The 21,451-nt window shown below is 44.0% G+C and overlaps 1 protein-coding gene across 8 annotated transcripts in view; it reads left to right on the top strand.

The window, feature by feature from the left end:
- The window catches only part of MTRF1 (mitochondrial translation release factor 1), an 82,216-nt gene that overhangs the window by 20,842 nt on the left and 39,923 nt on the right, over positions 1-21,451 (top strand). For 5 of the 8 annotated variants that reach the window (XM_077297311.1, XM_077297308.1, XM_077297312.1 and 2 more), the window contains exon 3: positions 17,802-17,884. The exons of 1 other annotated variant lie outside the window; for it this stretch is intronic. In XM_077297311.1, the coding sequence (XP_077153426.1) occupies positions 17,802-17,884 (83 nt within the window). Of the gene's footprint in view, positions 1-294; positions 354-4,486; positions 4,643-17,801; positions 17,885-21,451 lie in introns of those variants that run through there. 2 more of the 8 variants (XM_077297315.1, XM_077297313.1) reach the window with 2 other exon arrangements.

Raw genomic sequence — 21,451 nt, 5'->3', positions numbered from 1 at the left:
CACCATATTGTTGTCTCTTATTCTTTTGAATCAATAACTCCCTTCTAGGGGTGGCTAAAGCTCTCCTGTACCCCTTCCTTATGGATTTATGGTTATATCCTCTTTGTTGTAAGTTGTTCCTCAAAATTTTGGCCTGATTGTCAAATTTGGTATTGTCTGAGCATATTCGTTTCATCCGCAGGAATTGCCCTACCGGGATCGCCCCAATTGTCTGTGGGTGATGCGCCGAAGTGGCATGCAGGAGTGAATTGACAGCAGTGTCTTTACGAAAGACATCTGTAGTAATATAACGACCTCCATCAACCTCAACAAGGACATCAAGAAACTCGACCTTTTCCTTGCTGTATTTATATGTGAGTCGTATGTTTTGCTGATTATTATTAAGTTGACTCATAAACCCATTAAGTGATGTCTCGTCCCCCTGCCAGATGAACAATATATCATCGATATATCTAGACCATGAGACCACGGCAGAAAAATTGTCCAAATTATAAACGACGTCTCTCTCCCACAGCCCCAGGAACAAATTAGCGTATGAGGGCGCACAAGTCGCCCCCATCGCAGTTCCCTGGAGCTGCAGGAAAAATCGGTCCTTAAAAGTAAAAAAATTATGTGTTAACGTAAACTGTAAAAGATCAATAATAAACTGCACAAAATATTCATCCAAATCTGTCATAGAAAGAAAAAATTTTGATGCCGTGATCCCATGGTCATGACCTATCGATGTATAGAGGGACTCGACATCACAGGTAACAAGGATCATATCTGGCTCTAATTGTATATTATTAAGTCGAGTTAAGATGTCCGTGGTGTCCTTAATGAAGGACGGTAGAGTCTCCACACAACGCTGTAGATAGAAGTCAATAAACCTGCATGCCTGTTTATTAAGGCCACCTATACCCGAGACAATGGGGCGACCCGGCGGGTCATTCATGTCCTTATGAATTTTCGGTGTCAGATAGAATGTTGGGACCACCGGAAATTGTATGGTAAGGCCTTCCAACATTCTATTTGTAATCAGTCCTTGGTCACGAGCCCCTGACAGTATGGAATCCAACTCAAGTTTAAATTTCCCAAGTGGGTTTGTTTCTAATCTCCTATAGCATTGTTTGACATTCAACTGGCGTAGGGCCTCCCTTTCATACATCTCACATGGCCATATCACAACATTTCCCCCCTTATCGGCCGGCTTTATAACCACCTGTTTCATGTTCCGAAGTCCTCTAATCGCCTTATTTTCAGCATATGTTAAGTTGAATGAGGCTCTATCCTCAGACAGTTTTAATAAATCTCGTTTCAACAATTTAGTAAAGATTTCTACATTGCTGCAAATACCTGAAGGGGGGAAATGTTGCGATCGGGTATGTAAATATGTAGGGAACCGTACATCTTCCATTGTTGTTTGTTCCGCCAGTAGCGACTCAAGATCCGCCAGAGCTTGTTGTTCTAAATTTGTAGGAAATTGAGTTTTAGATTGATTTACAAAAAATTTTTTATATGTTAGCTTCCTGGCGAACAATTCAACATCTTTAACGGCAGTAAAATAATCAAACTTTGCTGAAGGGGAAAAGGTGAGACCCTTCTCCAACACCATAATCTGTGGTGGAGTAAGAGGGGTGCTAGATAGATTAATTACCTTGAGGTTTAGTGTGTCCACTTGTTCGTCTTTTTGTAATAGTTGCGTGTGCGAATTGGAGGGTGTGGAGAGACGGATCTGTGGGATGGTTGATCTGTATTGTTGCCCTCTCCCAGCCCACTCCGTTTTCCTAAAAAAGATTCTCCACATTGTTCCTCAGAGAGCGATGAAGCGATAGATGAGGAGCGTGATATTGTTTTGGGACGTTGCTTCTTGTATTGCCACCTATAAATCTTGTTAGATGAATAATCTTGTAGATCCCGCTGAAATTTGCGGATCTTAGTCGCCTGTATATCTTTCTCCCACTTAGTTATATCTTTTTCTAGCTCCTTGTCAAAACCCGCACACTCCTCTGCAGTTAAAGCAGCCTGGATCTTATTTCTTACTGTGTCTATTTCTCCTTCCACACTCTCCAAAGCCTTTCGATCTGCACCAATAAGCAACTCAAGCAAGGTACGGGAACACTTAGGTAAGTGTTTCTTCCCATTTAGTGGAAAAGGTGGAATCACTTGTTTCCAAGGTAGGATAGATCTGAATCCTTAACCCTCTAGGTATAACGTCCTTTTGGAGATAGTTCTCAAGGGACACCTTATTCCACCACAACTTGGTACGTTTCCTAATAAGATCCTTAATGTTAAGCTTCAAATCCTTGACATCACGGCTCTCTACTTCCACAGCCATCCCATTACCAAACAAGGACCCTAATTGAGGGATCCAATTCTTGTCTCGTTTCCTAAAGTCCATAAAGTCACCTTTAGGGGCATCTGCAACACAGATAATCAGTACATAACAACTACCAGCGAAAAAGCCCACATGTGATCACTACGTGATCCCTTCTACTTAAACCATGTAAACCAATAGAGAACAACAGAAGGTACACATGTATGAATAAATGTATAAATTTATTAAATACCCATCTGAAATATACAAGATATAAAGATATCAACATACAACATAAAAAATAACAATACCCTATACCTAGGGGAGGAAATGGGATCGGCTGTGTACTGTAGAAAAAGCCGATGGGGCCACAATAGACCGACCAAACACCAGACACCACGTACGCAGGTAGAACTCGATAAGCAAGATGTAATACTACAAAATCCCAGAGTAGATGTTTAATAAACCAGTAAAAAATCGTGGCACACCCAAAGATATGGGAGCCCACATAAAGTGCACATGAGAGTAACAATGTTATTATTTATTATTATTTTATTTATTTATATAGCACCATTAATTCCATGGTGCTGTACATGAGAAAGGGGTTACATACAGGGTTATAGCTATCATTTACAGTAAACAGGTTTACAGTGACACACTGGTACAGAGGGGAGAGAACCCTGTCCAACCCTATCCTGTGAATAAATATCACCAGTAATTGTATGCTATCCACATAAGATACTACCAGAAAATGTAAGACTAATTGCTAGAAAAAAACACCCTGAAATTTATAGCACTATTTGCCTAATGGTAAGATGATAGTGATACCCCCAAGTGATATAGTAAACATTAATGGGGGATATCCTAATACATGCATCTTATACCTGCAGCCATGGTGAAGTATGGGCGGTGTCAGTGGTCCCGTAGCGCACCTCGACGCGCGTTTCACTGCCCCCGCAGTTTCGTCAGGAGGTTAATGGGTAGCGTGTCTGTCCTGTCCTTTATACCCCTCTAATGAAAATGCACCTCGTATCAGCTGAATATGGCGCGCCACCGCCATGTTGCGTCGGGGAGGGGAGGGCGGCGCTCAAGGAGCGCGTCACATGGCCACGTGATCCGGTCACATGACCGGAGCCGTAACCATGCCGACGCTACACCATACAGAGCTGCCGGCCCCCACACCGAGAGGCAGCGCATATGCCCTCTGTTTGGATATCAGACACATACCGATATATTAGGAGCTCCAGCTGGAGCGCGCGCCGCTCATGCGCTGCCTCTCGGTGTGGAGGCCGGCAGCTCTGTATGGTGTAGCGTCGGCATGGTTACGGGTCCGGTCATGTGACCGGATCACGTGGCCATGTGACGCGCTCCTTGAGCGCCGCCCTCCCCTCCCCTCCCCGACGCAACATGGCGGTGGCGCGCCATATTCAGCTGATACGAGGTGCATTTTCATTAGAGGGGTATAAAGGACAGGACAGACACGCTACCCATTAACCTCCTAACGAAACTGCGGGGGCAGTGAAACGCGCGTCGATGTGCGCTACGGGACCACTGACACCGCCCATACTTCGCCATGGCTGCAGGTATAAGATGCATGTATTATGATACCCCCCATTAATGTTTACTATATCACTTGGGGGTATCACTATCATCTTACCATTAGGCAAATAGTGCTATAAATTTCAGGGTGAGTTTTTTCTAGCAATTAGTCTTACATTTTCTGGTAGTATCTTATGTGGATAGCATACAATTACTGGTGATATTTATTCACATTGTTACTCTCATGTGCACTTTATGTGGGCTCCCATATCTTTGGGTGTGCCACAATTTTTTACTGCTTTATTAAACATCTACTCTGGGATTTTGTAGTATTACAGCTTGCTTATCGAGTTCTACCTGCGTACGTGGTGTCTGGTGTTTGGGCGGTCTATTGTGGCCCCATCGGCTTTTTCTACAGTACACAGCCGATCCCATTTCCTCCCCTAGGTATAGGGTATTGTTATTTTTTATGTTGTATGTTGATATCTTTATATCTTGTATATTTCAGATGGGTATTTAATAAATTTATACATTTATTCATACATGTGTACCTTCTGTTGTTCTCTATTGGTTTTAAAAGGTCAGTTAAAGTCCGTAACCCATCAATGTCCTCCTCCGATAAACCTAGTCTTTTGCACTGTTCTAGATCATGTTTTTGGAAGAACAATTTCCATTTAAGATTACTACCAAATAAATTCAAGTCTCTTGAATTCAAGTCTCCATCTGGAACGCTTAACAATCCGCAGAATCGACACTCAGCATGGGAATGAGCGCAACAAATGGAATTGGCACCCGGAACGGGAAATGGTGAGACATCCGTTGTAAATATGAGCACAATACGGTGATTGGTGATTAATTATATTTGAGTATACCGGAAGACCTATGTTACGTGTGAAAGACTAAAAGAGGTGTTTTGTCTAGAATATATGAATTTTGGTTGACGCAGTGCTATTTTGACCCGGTTGGGATCCGCCGTATCTTGGAGGCGCGGCCTATCTAGGCGCGAGGATTCAATGTGGGCTATTTATGTCCACACATCTTCACCGCCGGCTTATGCTATTCATCAACATGGCATCCGGCATCATGAACATCTATACTATTTCCTCCTGATGAACCGTGAGAATGGGGAAATGCGTCGGGGTGACACCAACACATGCTAAGTTATCTTTATCATTTATTATTAGTTTCTTTGGCTGATATGTAACCTTGAATGGAATTTGTTCTGATATGTATCCGATGAATGAGTACACGTTGTGTTTAAATAGACGCTATCATTTAGGATATTCTAGTCCATGAGGGATCGGAAATAGGAGTAGTCAGCTGATTGTGGACTATATTATTGTTTGTCATTATAGTTGATCTATATACAGTCATGGCCAAAAGTATTGACACCCCTGCAATTCTGTCAGATAATACTCAGTTTCTTCCTGAAAATGATTGCAAACACAAATTCTTTGGTATTATTATCTTCATTTAATTTGTTTTAAATGAAAAAACACAAAAACAATTGTCCTAAAGCCAAATTGCATATAATTCCACACCAAACATTAAAAAGGGGGTGGACAAGAGTATTAGCACTGTTCGAAAAATCATGTGATGCTTCTCTAATTTGTGTAATTAACAGCACCTGTAACTTACCTGTGGCACCTAACAGGTGTTGGCAATAACTAAATCACACTTGCAGCCAGTTGACGTGGATTAAAGTTGACTCAACCTCTGTCCTGTGTCCTTGTGTGTACCACATTGAGCATGGAGAAAAGAAAGAAGACCAAATAACTGTCTGAGGACTTGAGAAACCAAATTGTGAGGAAACATGAGCAATCTCAAGGCTGCAAGTCCATCTCCAAAGACCTGAATGTTCCTGTGTCTACCGTGCGCAGTGTCATCAAGAAGTTTAAAGCCCATGGCACTGTGGCTAACCTCCCTAGATGTGGACGGAAAAGAAAAATTGACAAGAGATTTCAACGCAAGATTGTGCGGATGTTGGATAAAGAACCTCGACTAACATCCAAACAAGTTCAAGCTGCCCTGCAGTCCGAGGGTACAACAGTGTCAACCCCTACTATCCGTCGGCGTCTGAATGAAAAGGGACTGTATGGTAGGAGACCCAGGAAGACCCCACTTCTTACCCCGAGACATAAAAAAGCCAGGCTGGAGTTTGCCAAAACTTACCTGAAAAAGCCTAAAACGTTTTGGAAGAATGTTCTCTGGTCAGATGAGACAAAAGTAGAGCTTTTTGGGCAAAGGCGTCAACATAGAGTTTACAGGAGAAAAAAAGAGGCATTCAAAGAAAAGAACACGGTCCCTACAGTCAAACATGGTGGAGGTTCCCTGATGTTTTGGGATTGCTTTGCTGCCTCTGGCACTGGACTGCTTGACCGTGTGCATGGCTTTATGAAATCTGAAGACTACCAACAAATTTTGCAGCATAATGTAGGGCCCAGTGTGAGAAAGCTGGGTCTCCCACAGAGGTCATGGGTCTTCCAGCAGGACAATGACCCAAAACACAATTCAAAAAGCACTAGAAAATGGTTTGAGAGAAAGCACTGGAGACTTCTAAGGTGGCCAGCAATGAGTCCAGACCTGAATCCCATAGAACACCTGTGGAGAGATCTAAAAATGGCAGTTTGGAGAAGGCACCCTTCAAATATCAGGGACCTGGAGCAGTTTGCCAAAGAAGTATGGTCTAAAATTCCAGCAGAGCATTGTAAGAAACTCATTGATGGTTACCGGGAGCGGTTGGTCGCAGTTATTTTGGCTAAAGGTTGTGCAACCAAGTATTAGACTGAGGGTGCCAATACTTTTGTCTGGCCCATTTTTGGAGTTTTGTGTGAAATGATCAATGTTTTGCTTTTTGCTTCATTCTCTTTTGTGTTTTTTCATTTAAGACAAAAATAAATGAAGATAATAATACCAAAGAATTTGTGTTTGCAATCATTTTCAGTAAGAAACTGAGTATTATCTGATAGAATTGCAGGGGTGTCAATACTTTTGGCCATGACTGTACATTGTGTTGGCATGGTTATTTTGTTATCTGGAGGTGCCTTTCAAGGCCTAAATGGAGAGTGATTTGTCTACTAATGGAATTTGTTCTGATATGTATCCGAGGAATAAGTACACGTGTTTAAATTAACACTATAATTTAGGATATTCTAGTCCACGAGGGATCGGAAATATGAATAGTCAGTTGATTGTGGACTATATTATTGGTTGTCATTATATTTGAACTATATACATTGTGTTGGCATGGTTATTTTGTTATCTGGAGGTGCCTTTCAAGGCCTAAATGGAGAGTGATTTGTCTACTAATGTTTAATATCTATCTTTTTCACCACTGCTCTCGGCTATATTGTTTTCCCACCTGTATTGAGAGGGACATTGTAGGGAAGAGAGGGAAAGCCTGCTTTGAGTTGGGGCGCCAAAATATCGTCTCTTAGGGTGCCAACCTCCACAGCAAGGCAGGTGCGAGCAGTAGGTTTATTTAGGACCTTGCTAGGGAAATGAATTTGGTGACTTATTTTTCTATTTATGGTATCTAACCAGGTTTTTTGAATACTGGGTCTGGGTTTTATATGTGAATATTAAAAGTGAAGTTTTAAAGGGATTATATGTACGTACTAAGATTTACGAATTCCTAAATTTGTTCAATTTTTTTGAGTGTCAGTTTTCATGGTGCAATGCCCATGGAAGTTCTCCTCTGATGTTTTGCATTCCGTCCATTCTGGAGTTTCTCCAATCAGGTTTAGAGTCAGGCCTTGCCCTAGGCTCGCTCAAGGGACAAGTGTCCACATTGTCTGTTCTATTCCAACTAGTGTTGAGCGATACCGTCCGATACTTGAAAGTATCGGTATCGGAAAGTATCGGCCGATACCGGCAAAGTATCGGATCTAATCCGATACCGATACCCGATACCAATACAAGTCAATGGGACTCATGTATCGGACGGTATTCCTGATGGTTCCCAGGGTCTGAAGGAGAGGAAACTCTCCTTCAGGCCCTGGGAACCATATTAATGTGTAAAAGAAAGAATTAAAATAAAAAATATTGCTATACTCACCTCTCCGACGCAGCCTGCACCTTACCGAGGGAACCGGCAGCGTTGTTTGCTTAAAATTCGCGCTTTTCCTTCCTTACGTGAAGTCCCGGCTTGTGATTGGTCGCGCGCCGCCCATGTGGCCGTGACGCGACCAATCACAGCAAGCCGTGACGTAATTTTAGGTCCTTCAGTATTTTAAAATTACGTTCCGGCGTTGTGATTGGTCGCGTCGCGGTCACATGGGCGACGCGACCAATCACAAGCCGTGACGTCACGGGAGGCAGGAAAAGCGCGCATTTTAAAATGCGCGCGTCTCCTGCCTCCCGTGACGTCACGGCTTGTGATTGGTCGCGTCGCCCATGTGACCGCGACGCGACCAATCACAACGCCGGAACGTAATTTTAAAATCCTGAAGGACCTAAAATTACGTCACGGCTTGCTGTGATTGGTTGCGTCGCGGCCACATGGGCGGCACGCGACCAATCAGAAGCCGTGACGTCACGGAAGGAAGGAAAAGCGCGAATTTTAAGCAAAGAACGCTGCCGGTTCCCTCGGTAAGGTGCAGGCTGCGTCGGAGAGGTGAGTATAGCAATATTTTTTATTTTAATTCTTTCTTTTACACATTAATGTTGTTTCGATACCGATACCCGATACCACAAAAGTATCGGATCTCGGTATCGGAATTCCGATACCCGCAAGTATCGGCCGATACCCGATACTTGCGGTATCGGAATGCTCAACACTAATTCCAACGAAAGATCGCTTCCAGACTGCCGGTTAAGACGTTCATCCAAGGAGTCTCCCGGGTGGTCCCTCCCAATAGAATGCCTTTGGCTTCATGGGAATCTTAACTTGGTTCTCGGAGTTCTTCAGGAGACCCTTTTCAAACCATTGCAGGACATCTCTCTCACCCTCCTTTCATGGAAGGTGGTCTTTCTCTTGGTGATTACGTCAATCAGGAGAGTTTCTGAGTTGGCGGCCTTCTCTTGCCGACCCCCTTTTTTGATTTTTCACCCAGACAAGGTAGTTTTGAGAACCTCTCCCTCTTTCCTACCTAACATCATCTCCTTTCATCTAAGTGAGGACACTGTCTTGCCGTCATTCTGTCCGGCACCAACCCATCGTATCAAGAAAGCTCTCCATACTCTGGATATGGTTAGAGCTCTTCGGCGGAACATATCTCGCACGGCTCCCTTGCGTAAGTCGGATGTCCTGTTCATGCTTCCGGAGGGACATAGGAAAGGTCTGAAACATGAAGAAATGTACGGCAACACTCACCGATCCCAATGTGGTGCAAATTCTTTATTAGAAGCTTGAAGAAACCATCTCGTTCACGGCCCGGGACTGTGGAACAGGAAAAGGAGGTGAGCAGGATATGACGGCCGTTTCGCGCCTACGTCAGCGCTTCAACGTGTCATAGGAAAGGTCTACCCGCCTCAAAGGCCACTCTAGCCAAGTGGATTCGCTCCACTATTCAGGAATCCTACCGCATCAGGAGCACCCCTGTCCCAGCAGGGATTAAGGCGCATTCGACTCGGTCGGTCGGTGCTTCTTGGGCCATTCTGCACCAGGCTTCAGCACAACAGCTTTGTAAAGCTGCGACTCGGTCCTGTCTGCATACCTTCACAAAGCACTATCACGTTCATACCCAGCCTTCGGCAGATGCTGCCCTTGGCAGGTGCACTCTGCAGACAGCGGTACCTCAGTAAGCCAGTGGTACATGGGGTTTTAGCAGTGCAATTGCTCCCCACCCAGGGACTGCTTTAGGACGTCCCATGGTCCTGTGTCCCCCAATGAGGCGTAGGAGAAAAGGAGATTTTTGTGTACTCACCGTAAAATCTTTTTCTCCGAGCCAATCATTGGGGGACACAGCACCCACCCTGTTAGCCTATTGGCTGGTTGTTGTTATGGTTTGTTCCTCAGTTTTTGACATAGTTTACTTGTCTTGGTTTTTCTTATACTCCTACTGCTTTACTACTGGACTGGGTCGTTACTGGCCAGTCAAGGGGTGTATACTGCAGAGGAGGAGTTAATTCTTTGTGTTTACTTAGTGTCCTCCTAGTGGCAAGCAGCATAACACCCATGGTCCTGTGTCCCCCAATGATTGGCTCAGAGAAAAAGATTTTAGGGTGAGTACACAAAAATATCCTTTTCAAAGCTGGAGTGTTGTGTTCTAAAGTGGCCATCAAACCCATTAATTAACTGACGCACTTTGGTAGCCAATCGAACGCATGAAAAAGCACTTGGAACTAAGGCCAAGATGTTCTGACAAACAGGAAAGTGAGCAAGATTGTCCTATAAGTAAAGTTTACACTGGAAAGCTGTGATTATGTTGGGCATCTGCGTGATTATTTGTTTGCGTAGCTGCAGCCTCTGGTTCAGCTTATGTCACACAACATAGCAAAATGCCAGTTTGGATCTGATCGTTCATGCAAGGGTTTTCATTTGCTTTCCATGAATAGTGGAATTTTTCCCTTTTCCCATGACGGCACCACCTGTTAGCGGAGAGGGTATCCTCCCATCAAGGATAGGAAACCTACCGAAACCTCCTCATCAGTTTTGGTTTCCTGTACTTATGAGAACCTAAGAGGAAGAGCGGTACTTTACTTACTCAGGATCTGGAGGGTGAGGTAACACCGGCCGGGAGGTTGGTGCAACGCTGTGCAGTCAGAGACCTCTTGGGGCAAAGTCTCACCGACACGAGGCGCTGGGGTTGCAGGAGCGCCCCGTTGAGGTGCGTCGGGACTCGCTTCCGGGTCTGCGCACGTACGGGGTGTGCTGGTGAGATGCCGGCGCACGCTGGCGACAAGTCCGCCGGAAAGCGAGGCCACCCAGGTCTGCGCGGGGCAGATATCAGGCGCGTCCCGGTGACTTAGCGCGTCAGAAGCTACAGCGGCCATCTGGGTCTGTGTGGGGCTAGCTGAGGCTCCCTGCTCACAGCATGCCGGATTCAAAGGCCAGAAGTATGGGGCCGGATGGAGGTGGCCTGGGCCATCTCAGTATAAAAGAGGATGTGCCCAGGGTTATGGTGGCATTTCTGCAGCAGTCCTAAACATGGATGTGCAGCAGCAGCCACCACAGCAGCAGCTATCACAGTAGCAGCCAACACAGGAGCCATTACAGCATCGCCAGCAGGGCCATTGCCAGGGACGTAGTAGTGGCAGTTGGGCAAGCAGCAGGACCAGCCTGAAGAGCAAGGCAGGTCACGAGCCCACCTCCAGGGGAGAACGTTCTTCTGAACCGATCCAGCCTCCATCTCCGGTACCCTAGATTGATCAGCTGAATGGTGAGTGATCTACGTGAAAGTTCACCATATTAAACAGGTCCCCCCTTTCTCTATGTATTTTTTTACTAGGAAAGGCCCCTGAAACGTAGCTCGAAGCAGGATAATAAAGAGTGTACTCTGTGCAGCGGAAGTTTACCCAGCACATATAGTGAAAGACTCTGTCCTGATTGCATACAGCAGACTGTCTCGGAGGAAACCCCCAGGTTTGCTATGGACCTGACAGCTATAATTAGATCAGAAGTCCATGAGTCATTAAAACATCTGATGGGACATAAAGAGGAGGAAAAGTCGGGACTACAGTCATCTGAGTCTGAGGGACAGCTAAGACACTTCCAATACAGGGCTCTACCCTTCGGTCTATCCATGGCCCCAAGAATTTTCACCAAGATAATTCTGGAGGTGACTGCACATTTCCGAGAACAGAATGTGTTGATAGTACCGTATCTGGACGATTTTTTGTTAATTTGCAGGTTGGAGGAGGACTGCAGTTGTCAGCTGAGACACATTCAGGCCACTCTGACTCCACTATGATGTATGATTAATATGGGAAAAGAAAAACAGGACCATGACACTTGTAGCAGTAGCAATTACCAACCTGGTCATGTCAATAAGGAAGGCTACGTCTCTACTAGGAACAATGTCTTCCTGTAATCCGGCAGTCCAGTGGGCCCAGATTCACTCTAGGACTTTACAACAGGATGTCCTAGATGGAGAAAGAAGACTCAGAGACCGTTTAGAAGGGAAAGTTGCACTTTCCCGAAAAGCAATCGACTCCATGACTTGGTGGCTAGACTCAGGCAATATGTCACAGGAATTTGTTGGTCCTATCAGGTAACAGATGTGATTGTGACGGATGCAAGCGCAGAAGGATGGGGAGCACATCAGGGATCGCATAGTCCAGGGTCATAATTCAAACATGAAAGAGCTACTGGCGATAAAAAGAGCAGTAGTGGAATTCATTCCCCATCTTGAAGGGCACCACATTCGGGTAATGTTAGATAACTGGACGACGGTTGCCTATATCAACCATCAGGGAGGCACAAGATCCCGGGCCCTGATGCTACTCCATCAATTCTCCAGATCATGGAAGAACATCAATTGAGACTAACCGCACTGCATATAAAAAGGGAAGGAGAACTAAGAAGCAGATTTTCTGAAGCAGGGGGAATGGGAACTGGATCCGCTAGTTTTTCAGCAGATTGTGGATCGATGGGGACACCAGACATAGCCTGTTTGCCAACAGAAAAAAACAGGAAAACAAAGATCTTCTGCTCTTTGAACCCAAGAGAAGGACTGTATTCGGTTGATGCACTACAGATTCCTTGGGATTTCAGGCTGGCTTACGCATTTCCCCAGTCGATGTTGATTCTGGCAGACCTGAGGAAGATTTGGGAGGCGGGAGCAAGAGTCATCCTCATTGCTCCTTTTTGGGCCAAGAGGCCATGGTTCTCATGGATAAGGAGAATGTTCTTATCAGATCACTGGATTCTCCCGGATACTCCGGGTCTCCTCAGGCAGGGCCCAGTGTCTCATCCTCAGAGGTCAGGTCTGCATTTGACTTGCGGTGGATACCGCGTCCCGTGGCACAGTTGCCCGACTCATACGCATATTCCAGCTTGTTACTCTTCATGGATTTCCGTTATATTGCAAAGCGCATCTGGTCTCTCATTAGAGAGTCACGTATCCTATATGCTCAGTACAGCACGTAACTGAAGAAGGTCCTGATCGACTGAAACGTTTTCCGTGTACTAGAATAAATTCCTTTTCAATGCATTCAAGTTGAGTGCTAGGTTTATATCTACTGTACGTATGGTTTGGGAACCTAACCTTAGCACCACCCCATAGCTGTGCTCTCGGTGTTTCTATATAGGTCTGCATTTGACGACCTGGATTTTGAGAGGGCACTGTTAATACAAAAAGGCTTCTTCCCGGTCTTAGTCACTACCCGGCTGCAGAGTAGGAAGCCGGTAATAACTAGAATATGCAGTAGGATATTGGCTAAATTCTCAACTTACTCGGGACAATCCTTGGGAGGCAAGGTCCCAATTAAAGCTATATTGGAATTTCTTCAAAGGGTATGGAGATGGGCCTAGCCACTAGCACCCTTAAGGTGCAGGTGTCTGCTTTGGCAGCCCTATATAATTATAACCAAGCGGTGGATAGATGGATAGTTAAGCTCATTAAAGCATGCCATAGGTCGAGACTAATGCCAGCCCCAAAGATGCCTCCTTGGGACTTTAAACTTAGTTCTTGAGGCATTGACAAGATCTCCCTTTGAGTCCTAGAATGAATTACTGGCTAAAGTACTAACGCTAAAAATTGTGATATTAGTGGCCCTAACATTATCCCGCAGTGTCAGTGATTTACAGGCTCTATCTAATCACCCATTCATGCAGATATTGGATGATAGTGATAGTCTGAGGTCAGATCCAGCAAATCTCCCAAAGGTAGCATCGAAGTTTCATAGAAGCCAGAAGATGGTTCTCCCCTCCTTTTTTAGGGACCCGAAAAATGCGGATGAACGCAGGTTTCACACTTTAGATGTTAGGACAGCTTTGGTACAGTACTTAGATGAGTCATAACAGTGGAGAAAGAGTGAGTCCTTCCTTATTCCTGTTGTTTCAGGGAATCAGGAACGGTCTTAAGGTTACAAGGGGTACTATAGCTGGATGGGTTAGGGATGCCATTAGCCCCAGCATACACCTCTAGTAATAGGCCGGTTCCTGAGAACCTGAAGGCCCATTCCACCAGGGCCATGGCGACCTCCTGGGCTGAGAAGGCGGAGGTGTCGATCGACAGAATATGTATGTGGCAACCTGATCTTCCCCTTCAAACTTCTATAAATACTACAGTCTTAAAGGGAACCTGTCACCCCCCCCAGGCGTTTTTAACTAAAAGAGCCAGCTTGTGCAGCACTAATGCTGCATACTGCCAAGGTGGTTCTTTTAGTTCGAATCCCTGCCAACGCTGAAATAATCTTTTTTTATAATTTGTCCCTCATACCTCTAGTTTGTCAGGGGGGCAGGTCTTTCCCCCTGACACAGACGCCTTGCAGCCATCAGTCATTTCCTCCTTTCTTCAGGGCGCCTCCTCAGTGTTCAGTTATTTACCCGGCGCCTGCACTGTAATCTCTTTTTCTTGGGCATGCACAGTTAGCGCTGCCCATCCACTGACATCACATGATGTCTTCCTTCTTGCACCTGCGTGGACGCGTGGCCCTAGATCCCGCCATAGGAATCGTCAGATATCGTCAGATTCCTATGACGCTGCACAGTAGGAAAGAGGCGGAGGGAGATGGAGAGCCGCTGAGAACTACTGCGCATGCCCAAGATTCCCAGCCCTGCAGTGTGAATAAGTCAGAAGAGACTGCGGGGCGGGATCTCGGGCCGCGCGTCCACACAGGTGCAAGAAGGAAGACATCATGTGATGTCAGTGGATGGGCAGCGCTAACTGCGCATGCCCAAGAAAAAAGATTACAGCGCAGGCACCGGGTAAATAACTGAACGCTGAGCATGAGGCGTCCAGAAGAAAGGAGGAAATGACTGATGGCTGTGAGGCGTCTGTGTCAGGGGGAAAAACCTGCCCCCCTGACAAACTAGAGGTATGAGGGACAAATTATAAAAACGATTCTTTCAGCGGTGGAAGGGACCCGAACTAAAAAAGCCACCTTGGCAGAATGCAGCATTAGTGCTGCACAAGGTGACTCTTTTAGTTGAAAACGCCTGGGGGGTGACCGGTTCCCTTTAAGCTGTCTTCCTCTGATGACCTATCCTTTGGGAGAAAGGTGTTACAGGCAGTGATCCATCCCTAAGATGCTTTGATCTATATAAATCTCTCAGGTGGTGCTGTCATGGGAGAAGGGGAAAAAAAATATATCTTAGTTACTTACCGGTAATGGGATTTTACAGAGCCTATGACAGCACCCTTATATTCCCTCCCCGTTTTTTTATCACTTGTGGTGTTCACTTTTAAGGGTGTTTTAGAAAGAATGTTTTTGGTGATGGTTATGTTACTAACGGTCTGGAGGTCCTCTCATGCTCTGAAACCCAAACTGATGAGGAGAGGTAACGCCCTTTTATTCAGTAAGTTTCCTGTCCTTGCTGAGCGGATACCCTCTCTCAGGTGGTGCTGTCATGGGTTCTGTAAAATACCGTTACCGGTAAGTAACTAAGATTTTTCTTCCCTTACCTCCAAATTTTTTTTTAAGGACAATGCTCCTGCTCAGCCTCCTTCAGTACGGTACAGGATGTCTCCATGCTCCAAGTCCATCTCCTGCAAAAACATTTGGAACTGGCGATGATACACGTTCACTGCTTTTATAACCGTAGTGATTATATAATCTAGTTGCAGAATTTTTCCACACAGTGCTTCTTGATGGATAATGCAATGATATGTGATCAGAGGGTCATGGCAGTTATTTATTATTTTTTGCATTTTCTGATTCATCAGTCCAGCCAAGCCTGTTTGTTTTGTTTCTCCACTCACTGCAGGTGCGCCATCGATAGTTGGTCTGACCAACTTTTCCCAGGGTAATTTATTTTTACTGATGGACTTCACTGCATCAAAATGTCCTTCCCTGTGTTGTCCCACGGCATGGCAGCTTTATCTAACAGTGACAGCGAAGTCTGCCTTCACACCTCCTATAAAATTGGACAAATGTACTGTATCCATATTTTCTATGCTTTCAACAACTGGTAATGAAAAAGCCAGATAACCACATGCCTCATCGTCCAGCTGTGTTGTCAGATTTCCTGCAAATTCCATAACTTCCATTCGCGTTGATGTTTCTTGATAAACTGATTGGGGCAGACCTGCTTACACACTTATAACATGCACTACTTCAAAAATTCAGTCGGAAAACTCTTTGAAACTCAAGCGATTTCTGCAGCCACAATGAAGATAGCTTACATGGATGCCTCATTTTTTGGAATGTAGCTTTTATAAACCTATTCTGCAATTCCATTCTGTCTTTTAATTCTTGGACATTTTGTTTTTCTTGGAGGATAAATTTAGCATACATAGTTTGTTTGGTGTCAAAATGCCGACATATATTGTACAGGAAAGATATATATCTTGGTACCGTGTTAGCCAGTAGAAAAATATTTAGAATTGAGAGTCCTCAGTGGTTGATACCTTTTAATGGCTAACTGAAAAGATGGTAACAAATTGCAAGCTTTTGAGACTACACAGGTCTCTTCATCAGGCAAAGACTAAAAGAAATTCTGAAGAATCACATATTTATGCACAACATAGCACAGAAAAAAAACATGGATAAGACAGGTGACATGAAGCAGAATTACCTGTGGCAATACATTTTTGTCTCCCAAATCATAACATTATGGACATGAAATTAATTGTGTTAAAAGGTAGCTTCAAATCTAAGAGAGACAAAAGCGTATGGGAATACAAACTGATGATGACCTTTGACGGTCTTAGTTCAGGAATGAATGTGTCCAATGGATTTATGTCTTTTTACATCAGCTAAGTAACTTGCCCCTCAGACTATGAGGGGTCATCACAACAGAACCAGACCCCAATCAGAGGACAATAAAACATTCCTTATCTAAGAACTGGCCCAATATTTATGGGCATACCGTAACTGTTTATCACTCATGGTAATTCTGCTTCATGTCACCTGTCTTATCCATGGTTTTTTTTTTCTGTGCTATGTTGTGCATAAATGTGATTCTTCAGAATTTCTTTGAGTCTTTGCCTGATGAAGAGACCTGTGTAGTCTCGAAAGCTTGCAATTTGTTACCATCTTTTCAGTTAGCCATTAAAAGGTATCAACCACTGAGGACTCAATTCTAAATATTTTTCTGACATATATTGTACTCCTTTTATCACCGACACAGCTTGAAGTGCAAACATGTATTCACGTTCTCATCTTTCATTTAATTGCCTTCCTCCTGCATAAAGTTTTCACTTGTTGGACATGTTGGGATTATTTGTATATTTGGGTAGAACAGTGAGAGCTGTCCCTGGGTAGTAGGTCTAAGAGAGCTGTGCCAGACCGCAGAGTCCAAGATGGACTGCTCCCTATGCTAAGTACTGACTGCATCTGCTCTAATTTAAATATAAAACCACACAAAAGTGCTGGCTGATTGCGTTCACCGTTTATGCAGGCTGACTGTGTTCATTCTTTGTGCAGGCGGACTGCATTCACCGCATATACCATTTGTGCAGGCTGACTGTGTTCACGGTTTGTGCTGGCTGACTGTGTTTACGACGTGCACTGTTCACTCACGAATATGGCACCGGCCCTCTATTGGTTGCATCTGCTCAGATACAAAGATGGCATCTGCTCCCTGTGCTAGCTTTGCCCTTCTGCTAAGCATTGTGTTGACTTAGAACGCAGCCAGTACTTAGTACTTAGTGAAGGTGGTGCTAGCACAGGAAGCGGCTGCCATCTTCAACACTGCTCCGGCCGGCTCTCCACTTTCCTCGTGTGGAGAGCTGGTCAGAGCAGTGTTGAAATGTATCTTGACCTCACGAGCCATATACAATGACTTGCTAGGGAAAGTGTCTGACTGCCAAGAGGGAGCAATTAACTAATCTTCTTAGTGTAAGTATTTTTGCGCTGTTAGTTTTTTTAATTATTCCTACATCTTAATAGAACAATCTTTTTTTTTTTTTTCTTACAGACCTAAACTCTAGGGAGGAGATAGAGTTACTGCAGGAAGAAAAGGATTCCATGATCCGAAACATTAATAATTTGCAGGAAGAGGTGTGGAAAAGTCTTAATAATTTGTAAACAATTATTGAATGAGCTTTCTGAGACGTAAGGGGATGCTTTTTGCTTATAAAACCAAAGTGCCAGTTAACAGAAATAAGCTCATGCTGAAATCTATTTTTTAGGCCACCGAGAATTACTGAGAAAACAAAATGTAAGCAAATCTGGACCAATAGTCGTCCATCTGAAAAAAAAAATTGCAGCTTGCAGTAGTCAGATCTGTTTTACGGACCGGGCTAGTGCATGTATATAGCTGGTAGTTTCTTCACCCATCCGCTATACAGACAAGCACTAAGCCAGTTACATCTGAAAATGACAGTAAATTTTCACTGATCAGCTATTTAAATGCCTTTTTACACAGGCTGACAACAATAAACTATGTGCACAGACAGGAGAGTACATAGAAATCATGGGGCCCCAGAAGGGAAGTTCTAATCCCTCCATCAACCTCCCCTTCCCCAGAGAAAAAAAAAATTGTCGGGGCCACAGAAGTGCACATCTCACAGGGAAGTAATTTTCCTCCTACTGAAGCCCTTAGATTCCCCCTTCATTTACACTCATAAAGTTTGATTCCAACAATGGTGCCCCACACCCACATTATGATTACACTACTGTACCCCACCTCCACCCCAACTCACCCGGCAAAGTATGGTGACCCCCAACACAGTATGATCCCCAAACTGATCCCCACACAGACCTTCATGTAGTATTATGGGCCTAAATACAGTATAATGACCCCACACCTCACATCAGTGTATAAAAGCCCCCCTCACAGCCCTTCACACAGTATGATGGAACCCACACTAGGCTTTCACATAGTTCTCCAAATGCTATAATTTCCTTCCAAATAGTAAAATGGCCCCCACATAGACCTCCATATAGTAAAATGGGCCCCATAGTCCTCCATATAGTATACGGCACCCCATAATCCTCCATATAATATAGTACACCTCCCATAATCCTCCATATAGTATACTGCACTCCCCGTAGTCCTCCATAAGGTCATTCCATGGTAACCTACGTTACATTCACAAGCCAAAAACTGGCTACGGACTGTTCTTTGAAGGCAGGCACAAAAAGGAGTGAATGCATATTGTACATTAAACTATTCTCAATAGATTTCAACACAGTTTGATTTTTCAACAATAAAATTAAATACAAAATACAGTGTTATTATTTGGTAATTTACGTTACAAAAAAAGAAAAGGCAATTGTCCTTCATGAGTCTGCCAAAGTTTCTGATCTGGTAAACAGGGGTGAAGCACTATTTTTATTGTATTTATTCGATTGTAAACACCATAGTCCCAGCAACTTTAAAAAATGTATTTTAACCTCTCAAGTTAAAAGCAACAGTTTTTATTACAAGAAATATAGATAACTTACGTTACCGCACAGTATAGTAACTTTCATTACTAAGCTGATGGTAACTTACATTACAATATGTTACCATCCATTGGATTAAACTTATTGTAAGGTAAGCTACCATCATCTTTGTAATGTAAGTTACTATATTGTGTTGTAACGTAAGCTACCATGGAATGACCCCATATATTATACTGCACTCCCCGTAGTCCTCCATATAGAATACTGCTCTCCCCGTAGTCCTCCATATCGTATACTGCACTCCCCGTAGTACTCCATATAGTATACTGCACTCGCCATAGTCCTAGATATATTATACTGCACTCCCCGTAGTCCTCCATATAGAATACTGCACTCCCCGTAGTCCTCCATATCGTATACTGCACTCCCCATAGTCCTCCATATAGTATACTGCACTCCCCGTAGTCCTCCATATAGTATACTGCGCTGCCCGTAGTCCTCCATATCGTATACTGCCACTCCCCGTAGTCCTCCATATAGTATACTGCACTCCCCGTAGTCCTCCATATAGTATACTGCACTCTCCGTAGTCCTCCATATCGTATACTGCACTCCCCGTAGTCCTCCATATCGTATACTGCACTCCCCGTAGTCCTCCATATCGTATACTGCACTCCCCGTAGTGCTCCATATCGTATACTGCACTCCCCGTAGTACTCCATATAGTATACTGCACTCCCCGTAGTACTCCATATAGTATACTGCACTCCCCGTAGTACTCCATATAGTATACTGCACTCCTCATAGTCCTCCATATAGTATACTGCACTCCCCGTACTCCTCTATAAAGTATTGTAGCCAACACAATGTACTTGCTGATTAAGAAGACAATAAATACTCACCTCTCCTCATCTTTCTCCCACTGCTCTGGTCTCTGCAGCAAGCGTTCTGAAGAGCTCGCACATCTCATGGCAGTGGGGCCATTTAGAGATGTCATCGAGCCCGCTGTGTTGAGAGATCAGACACTGAGGAAGAATGATAGAGGAGGAAGCGTCTGCTGATGCTCCTTCTTTCATCATTGTTTTCAACAGTATGAGCATCCAGACTGACGATAAAGTTGAACTTGCGAAGACTGGTGGAGCTGTGGCCGTTGCTGGCGCTGGCAGCCGAGTAGCCTGCCGCCATTGGTGGTACACCGCTGTGCACAGAGAGATCTCTAAAAGATCTCTCATTACATGTATGCTGCCTCTGTTCTCAGCACTTCGAGTCTAACTTACCCTGGACAATGTACCGTCGAGAACAATGATCTTTTTTGCAGCAAAAAAGATCATTTCACCCGATTTACTTGTCCATCAGGTGATCGTCAGCCTGTTCATATGGCAAGTTAATCGTGAAATGAGGGTTTTTAACACTGTTCGTTTACAATTATCTTGCAGTGTAAATGCCCTTTAACCCCTTAACGACCAGGGTTATTTCAGTTTTTGAATTTCTGGTTTTTGCTCCATTTCTTCCCAGAGCCATAACTTTTTTATTTTTCTGCCAATATGGCCATGTGGCAGCTTGTTTTTTTGTGGGACAAGTTGTACTTTTGAACAACACCATTAGCTTCACCATATAGCGTAGTGGAAAACAGGAAAACATTTCCAGGTATGGTAAAATAAAAAATAAAAAAAACACAACTGTGGAATTGCACTTTTTTTTGCAATGTTCACTAAATGCAAAAACTGACCTGCCATTATGATTCTCTAGGTCATTACGAGTTCACTGACACCAAACATGTATAGGTTCTTTTTTATTAAAGTGGTGAAAAAAAATTGCAAAGTTTATTTTACAAGAAAAAATGGTGCCATTTTCTGAGACCTGTAGCAATTCCATTTTTCGTGATCTGGGGTTGGGTGAGGGCTTATTTTTTGTGCGCTGAGCTGACGTTTTTATTGATACCATTTTGGTGTAGATAGGATCTTTTGATTGACTGTTATTGCAATGTAGCGGAGACAAAAAAAAAACCACGTAATTCTGGCGTTTTGAATTTTTTTTTCTCAATACGCCGTTAGCAATTGGGTTAATTATTCTTTTATATTGATTGATCGGGCGATTCTGTACGCTGCGATACCAAATGTAGGTTTGATTTTTTTAATTGTTTTATTTTGAATGGGGCGAAAGGGGGGCGATTTGAACCTTTTATATCTTTTTAATTGTTTAGAAATTTTTTTTTTTTACTTTTTGCATGCTCAATAG

Source organism: Ranitomeya variabilis, chromosome 3 (assembly GCF_051348905.1).
Source record: "Ranitomeya variabilis isolate aRanVar5 chromosome 3, aRanVar5.hap1, whole genome shotgun sequence".
Classification (NCBI taxonomy): Eukaryota; Metazoa; Chordata; class Amphibia; order Anura; family Dendrobatidae; genus Ranitomeya; species Ranitomeya variabilis.
The sequence above is the reverse complement of the archived record's forward strand: the minus strand, read 5'-3'. Positions and strand labels throughout refer to the sequence as shown.